Raw genomic sequence first — 7,515 nt, 5'->3', positions numbered from 1 at the left:
GAGAACCCACCCCACAGTGTGAGAACCCACCCCACAGTGAGAGAACCCACCCCACAGTGTGAGAACCCATCCCACAGTGAGACAACCCACCCCACAGTGAGACAACCCACCCCACAGTGAGACACCCCACCCCACAGTGAGACAACCCACCCCACAGTGAGAGAACCCATCCCACAGTGAGAGAACCCCAATCTTCAGTCAGAGAACCCCAGCCCACAGCAAGAGAACCCCAGGCCATGGGGAGAGAACCCCAATCTGTAGTCAGAGAACCCCAGGCCATGGGTAGAGAACCCCAGCAAATACGGATCAAAACACTCACAAATGTTGCGGTTGTTTTTCTAAAAATTTACTTCATTCATAAATTATTGTTTATGAATAAATGAGCATTCTAAATTAAAGAGAAAGTTAAAGAATCATTTTAGCACAAAGAAAAAATACAAAATATGTATAGTTACCTCACCTGATGCCTCGTCAACTAAAGCTATCTGGGTAGGAGTTTCAATTTCAATTGCTATCTGGAAAGAGATTAAGTGAGGACGTTATAGACTCCACGTAACCATTTGTGATTTCAGTAAAATCAGTAGTTTAAGAAAATGGCATAACAAAACAAAAATACCTTTAATAGCTCAGTGTTACAGCACTTGCTTAGCGTGTATAGGCCTTAGGCTCCAGGCTCAGCACACACACACAGAGCACATATACACACACTCAGCACATATACTAAGTACACACACACATACACTTAGTACACACACACACACACAATACAGCGCAATACAGTGCATATCTCACATATGCACATTCAGCACGCGCGCACACACACACACACACACACACACACACACACACACACACACAGAGTAACTGGGGACAATGTTAAAACATCCCATTTACAGAAGAAAAGCATCAGCTCATGCTGCATCATGAAACCACTGGGCTGGAGACTGTTTTGAAGAGATTTTGGAGACCTTTCATTTTCTTCACTTTTCCTATCTGCGTGTGCATGGATGTGGGACAATAAGCACACCACCGCTGAGCTGCAGCACCAGCTCTAGATAGATTTCCCTGTAGGGGACAAATGCGTACAGCCATTGTATCTGGAGTTAACAGTCTTGGGATTATTTCTAGGTGAACCTGAGCCCTGAGGTCATCCTTTGTATTCAGTCAGTGATGGTTTTCAGAGACTTAAAGTGTTTCTGAAGGAGCTCTACAGCCCCTGCAGTACTTTGGTCCTGATGTCTTGTATTACTGTGCACATGATGAGGACTATGAAGCTGCAGGGATGTGATATAAATATGCTTCTCTGTGGCTGTTTGAGGTTTAGTTCATGGAGGCTGAGCCTCCCTGCTGCCTCAGAGCCCCATTACATCCTGGAGTGACCCTCTTTCTTTGATCACCCTGGTCCTCAGGTACGTATGTGTTCCTGTGAACATGCATGTGCGTATGGAAGCAGAGGCTGACGTCAGGTGTCTTCCTCCATGACCTTTTCCTTCTTCCAGACAGGGTCTCTCACTAAACCTGCAGTTGGCCAGTGAGCAGCAGCGATCCTCCTCTCTCCAATGCCCCAGCGCTGGGCTCACAGGGTTTATATACTCCCGAGTCAAGGGCCAATGTGACCGTAACTCACGCAGTACCAAAGCAGACGGTCAGCACTAATGGAGGCTGCAAGGAGATGCTGACATGGCTTGGCTGCCCTCCTGGGCCCTAGATGCCTTTGTGAATTCCAGCTTATGTCTTTTCTTCCCCACTTCCTGACTGCCTCAGCCTGATCTAGAGGTGAAGGGAGAGCAGTGCAGCTGCCGCGACACATCTGCAGGGGACACTCAGCTGCCGCGACACATCTGCAGGGGCACTCAACTGCCGCGACACATCTGCAGGGGCACTCAGCTGCCGCGGCACATCTGCAGGGGCACTCAGCTGCAGCGACACATCTGCAGGGGACACTCAGCTGCCGCGGCACATCTGCAGGGGACACTCAGCTGCCGCGACACATCTGCAGGGGACACTGACATCCTTCAGCGGGCAGGGGGATAGACACACATGATGAAAGGCTACTCCTAGCACGGGATCTTCTGGGTGCAGCACCCAAGCAGGGTGAAAGGGGCTGATGTGGCTTTAGAGGCAGCAGATGTTGGCAGCTGTTTTTATTGAAACATAATGTCCACACAGACTTATTGGGTACAGAACAATAATCTGGTTTGTATGTGTCGTGATCAAATCGAGTTATCAGAATTCCGTCCCCTTAACTATTCATCATCCCGTTCTTTGCGAATCATTGGATTCCTTATTATCACAGACTGTTGGAGGCTCAGTCTGTACAAAGTTGTTCTTGTCTCGTTTCCTTTTTAAAAGATAATTGTTCACATTTAGTGGAGGAGAAGTGAGCACACACGCAGAGGTCAGAAGCTCACTTGGAGTTCAATCTCTCCTTCTGCCATAGAGGTCCCGGGGTCAAACTCGGGTCATTAGGCTTGCTGGCAAGTCCTTTCCCTCTGAGCCACCTCACAGGCTCTTGTCTCACGTTCTGTTTTGTAGCACTGGGGACCAAACACACTAGGCACGCACCACCTCTGAGCTGCGCACCTGGCCGCTGTGGTAAAGAAGCTGGCTGGGGCTTGCTTTGATCTGGCCATTTTTGGCAGAGGCATGCCAGGTGTGGGGCAGGGAAGACAGAGGAAGCGGGGCTTGAAAGCTGTCACCTGTCAGACAAGACACTACCCTTTGTGCGGACGTCTGACAGTTACTTAAAGCCTGCCCTCCACAGCAATCCTAACCCCAACCCCACGCTCTACAGTGGACATGACAGATTCCAGCAGGCATCACTTTGAGCGAGAGGTATTTTGTTGACGGCATATATGTTCATGCCCTCTTGAGCTGCAGCTTCTCATCACAGCGGATGATCCTCCGTGGATCTTTCGGTTCTCTGGCCTTTTGTTTGGCTGGCTTCTGTGGCCTTCAGTTCTACTCCATATGATGGAAAACTGCTACACTGGCACTTTGGGTTTCTGTTTGGTTTATGCTGTTCCTTCCCTTTCTTTTCTTTTTTCTTTTTAAAATCTATCCTTTTGCTTTATCTAGATCTAGGTTAGTATTGGCCTGTCTTTGAGCTTTCTTAATTTTTCTCACCTCCACTGAGAAATCTGCTCCTCCTTTAGATAATAAGGTTCATAACAGGACTTTGTCTGCCATGTTTACATTTATGTGTGCAGCATAAAATTTTCTTTTGACTACCTTCTGGAGGAGAGATCCATTTCATTTTTACAGAATAAAAGTTATCCATTCTGGGTCAGGCATGGTGGCACATACATTTAATCCCAGCACTCAGGTGGCAGAGGCAGGTGGATCTTTGAGTTTGAGGTCAGCCTGGACTATATAGCAAATTCCAGACCAGTTAAAGTTACATAGCGAGATCCCCCCCGCCTGCCACTCTCTCTCAAATTATGTATTCTATATCTCATTCTTTTTTTGTCATGTAGGTCAAGTGTAAGACCTAAAGCACATTCTCGTGGAACAAGAAACAACCAGTTGCTGACTCCTAAACTGCTGAATTACACAGCAAATACCACTGTTCTAACTAATGGTGAATCTATAATGTGTGAAGAAAGGAGTTTTGAATAATTCCAAAGAGTTTTTCAAAAGGATGCCTCTAAAATTACTCCCCAGGTCTACAACAAAGTAGTGCTATGCAAAAATTACAATTTTAAAATTACAAGCGACTTACAATTCGTTTTTCCCAGAATTTGTACTTTGTGCTAGTTAACAGCAGCTCCTTGGTAACTGGAGAACAGTACAGGAAAACCTTCAAACTGAAAGCAAAAAAAAAAACAAAATAGAATGGAAGAAAAGCTGTTTCAGCAGAATTCACAACAAGTCACCTTGGTGGGTCAGCAATGCATTTCACGGGCTATGATCTTTCTAAAGTAAATCACAATCAGTTAACAGGGAAAGTGTGACGGCAGTGGCTGCCATGACTTGGCTATAAAAGCCCCTCTAAAACCCACGTGCTAAGGCTTGGTGTCCAGGATAGTGTTCAGAAAGAGGCGGGGCTTTGGAGGTATGGAATGCCTCTGACCAAATGCGCGGATAAACCCTGAGATGGAGTCATGAACTGATATGACAGCATCACTGGAGGCGGGGCTAATGGGGGAGGACGTCCCTGGGGACACATCCTTGGCGGGTAGACCTTATCCCTGGTCTTCCCTGTCTCTTCCATTCTGCTTCACGGCAGGAGGGACCAGCTTTCATCTGCCATGTCTTTTGCCACGTTTTTGCCTTGCTGGGAGTCTAAGAGCGCTGGAGCCACCAGGAAGCAAAGTAGATCTTCCCTCAGGCGCCTCGCCACAGCGACAAGTTGGCTAACAAAGTACCAGTATACTATCACCCATTTCAGTCCCGTCACCATGCAGGGTCCTCCCCTCCCTAAAAAGCACATCGCTTCTCTTCTGTTGAAACCATGTGCTGGGCGCTTAATGTGTAGCCTAGCAAATGAGCCCCCATCATGAAAAGAGGAAAAAAAATAAAGCTTGCATGTGGTCAGCTACAACTAGGAAGGACACCACCAAATGTTAAGTTATTCTAGGAAACAGAAAGAGGGTGCTGGGAACAGAGGATTCTGCTTTTTGCTTCATATAAACCTACTTTTCTGTGTATGCTGAAGAGCAAAGCCAGAGCCTTGCGTAGCCGGCCGCGCTTTACCCCTGAGCAGCACCTCCGGTCCTTGTATTTACATTTCTAGTGAACAGATACTAATTTCTATGAAATTCTAAAAATGTCATGGTATAGCTTGGCGATTAGGAATACACTCCATGCTGAATTATATTTCCACACACTGTATACTCCATCTGTTTGCATTCTTTGAGGTACATAAGCCAGGGCCACATGGTGAGACTGTGTCTCGAACACACCTATTCACACCCACACATTTCCACCCTAACAGGAGCGGCTTATGAGCCCTCATTTTGTAATGGGCAGATCTCTGTAACTGCCTTGACTATAGAATATGATGGAAGTAATTGCAGGACTCTTTTTGTTTTTGTTTTAGTACAAAAGTATTTGTATTCAAAATACAAATACTGTATTTGTTTTTAAATATAAAACCAGCACATGGTTTTAACATAAGAGAAGCGATGGGCTTCTTTGGGAGGGGAGGACCCTGCATGTCCCTTCCTCCTCCTCCTCCTCAATGACAGGTCTGAAATGGCTGATGGTATACTGGTACTTCGTTAGCCAGCTTGTCACTGTGGCAAGATACCTGAGAAAAACCACTTCAAAGGGAAAAGATCTACTTTGCTTAAAGTAGATTTTAATACCACGATCTACATTGAGACAGGGTTTCTCTGTGTAACAGCACTGGCTGTCCTGAAACTCACTATGTAGACCAGGCTGCTCTCAAACTCACATGAATCTGTCTGCCTCTGCCTCTCCAGTGCTGGAATTACACAGGCATGTCACCACACCTGGCAACTGCAAGACTGTTAAAGCGTGCTCTCCAGACAATATGCCTGCCTCCAGACTCTCCCTTGGGATTTGTTTTGTTTATTTTGACAGGGTCTCACTATGTCATCCTGGCTAACCCAAAATTACTATGTAGACCAGACTGGCCTCAAACTCACAAAGATCTGTCTGTGCCTCTGCCTCGCGAGTGCTTGGACTAAAAGCCTATTTCACCATAGCTCTCCCAGGATGTAAAAGCTAGCTATCCCGGGTTAAAGAAGCCTCTCAGAGACAGACAAGCTCAGAAAGCTAGCTATTCTAGGCTTTGTTGCTGTTACACGCTTCCTTCCAAGTTTCAGACACTCGAGTCTTCAGATTTCAGTCCCACCTGATGCCAGGCAGGCAGAAAGGAGTAATCCCCACTGTACACAATTCCGGATGCAGAGGAACTGAGAGACTGGTGTTATCTTAAAACACTCAGTTACAAGGTAATGCTACAAGGCCATAGATAGCTGATATGTAGGCTCTGACACCAGGCAGACCTAGATAAAAACCTGGTCCTGCCACTCACTGGACCTATGACACTGAGCAACTCATTTAACCTGTTTGGCTTCTTAGTATCCTCATCTGTAAATCAGGAATAACAATAGTACCTATTTAAAGGTTATCAAGAGGTTCTGATGAGTATAACATCTCCACCTGGACTACTGCAGTCTCAATCTCCACCATACCTGGCCCATCACAGCAGCCGGGGCATCTTGTTAGTCTAGGATTCTCGAACAACCACTCATATACATAAACATACACACTTACAAAAATGAAAGCAACACAGATGGGCCACAGAAATACAATGTTAAGACAAAGTTGGAGCTGGAGAGTTGGCTCAGCAGTTGGGATAGTTGCTTTTCCAGAAGACCCAGGTTCAATTCCTAGCACTTACATAGCCACTACAAATGTCTGTTACCCTGGCACCTTCTGGCTTCTGTGGACACTGCACATATGTAGTATGCATATATACTACATACACAGGCAAAAACAAGCATTTACACGAAACAAAAATAATGAAGTTTGAAAAATGTTTAAGAAGATTTTTTAATCTATAGAGTATATGATCCTATTTACTTATTTTTGTTTGTTTTTGACAAGTTCTTACTATGTAACCCAGGCTGGCCTTGAACTCACAACCCTCTTGTTTCCTCAGTGTGGGGGTTACACCACCACGTCAAGTCTTCTACTTATATAAAATTCAAGAATAACCAAAGTTGAACCACCATGACAAAAGGTCAAAATAGGAATGAGTTCTGGGAGAAGGAGCAGCAGCGATAACACAGGGTTCCTGGGATAGTGGCAGTAGTGTTCGATTTCTTATTGATAGGGAAGCTAGATAGTGTTTATACAGGCTTATCAGGCTACCCCTTAAGGTGGAAGTACTGTTCTGTCTAGGTGCTATCTCTTAGTTAAGATGACTACTTATATGCAAATAAGTAACAAAAGTCAATTACCTGCATTCCAGCCTTCTTTTCATGGAAGGAGCCCTCAATCCTTTCATGTGATCTACAAGGAAAATAATCAGAAATCATAAACACGTTTTGTTTCACTTTTTTAAAAAGAGGATTCGTCAGCCCACGACAGCTGGGCTGTCTTTGTGAGCTTCCTATTGAGAGACATTACATAAGGCTCACTGTTATGAGAAAATTGATCCCACAGGTCAATGGTTCGGAGTACAGAGCAGGAACCACTAAGAGTTGTCCACCTGAGCAGATGAAAACAAGCCCCACATGGCTGAGGAGACCGAGGCAGGCAAGTGCTAGGAGGAGAACCTATGTGAACTGATTTGATGACACCAAGGATACGAGAACTCTGCCAGATAACCTAAAAAAGTGATATAAGAAGAAAAATGAGGGGCTGGAAAGATGGCTCAGAGGTTAAGAGCACTGGCTGCACTTCCAGAGGTCCTGAGTTCAATTCTCAGCAACCACCTGGTAGCTCACAACCATCTATGAGATCTGGTGCCCTCTTCTGGTGGGCAGGCATACATGCAGACAGAACATTATATACATAATAAATTAAATTAAAAAATGC

The 7,515-nt window shown here is 45.4% G+C and overlaps 1 protein-coding gene across 3 annotated transcripts in view; it reads right to left on the bottom strand.

Annotated features, from left to right (window-relative positions):
* Nucleotides 1-7,515, bottom strand: part of Dclre1c (DNA cross-link repair 1C) — a 34,977-nt gene that overhangs the window by 26,457 nt on the left and 1,005 nt on the right. For 2 of the 3 annotated variants that reach the window (XM_026783038.1, XM_005354840.3), the window contains exons 2-4: nt 6,936-6,987; nt 3,722-3,806; nt 456-515 (exon numbers count right to left, since the gene is read on the bottom strand). In XM_026783038.1, coding sequence (XP_026638839.1) covers nt 456-515; nt 3,722-3,806; nt 6,936-6,987 — 197 coding nt within the window. The remainder of the gene's footprint in view (nt 1-455; nt 516-3,721; nt 3,807-6,935; nt 6,988-7,515) is intronic. The other variant, XM_026783039.1, reaches the window with a different exon arrangement.

The sequence above is a fragment of the Microtus ochrogaster genome, chromosome 16 (assembly GCF_000317375.1).
Source record: "Microtus ochrogaster isolate Prairie Vole_2 chromosome 16, MicOch1.0, whole genome shotgun sequence".
In the NCBI taxonomy this organism is placed as follows: Eukaryota; Metazoa; Chordata; class Mammalia; order Rodentia; family Cricetidae; genus Microtus; species Microtus ochrogaster.
Note: the sequence above shows the minus strand (reverse complement) of the source record. Positions and strands in the feature narration are given on the sequence as shown.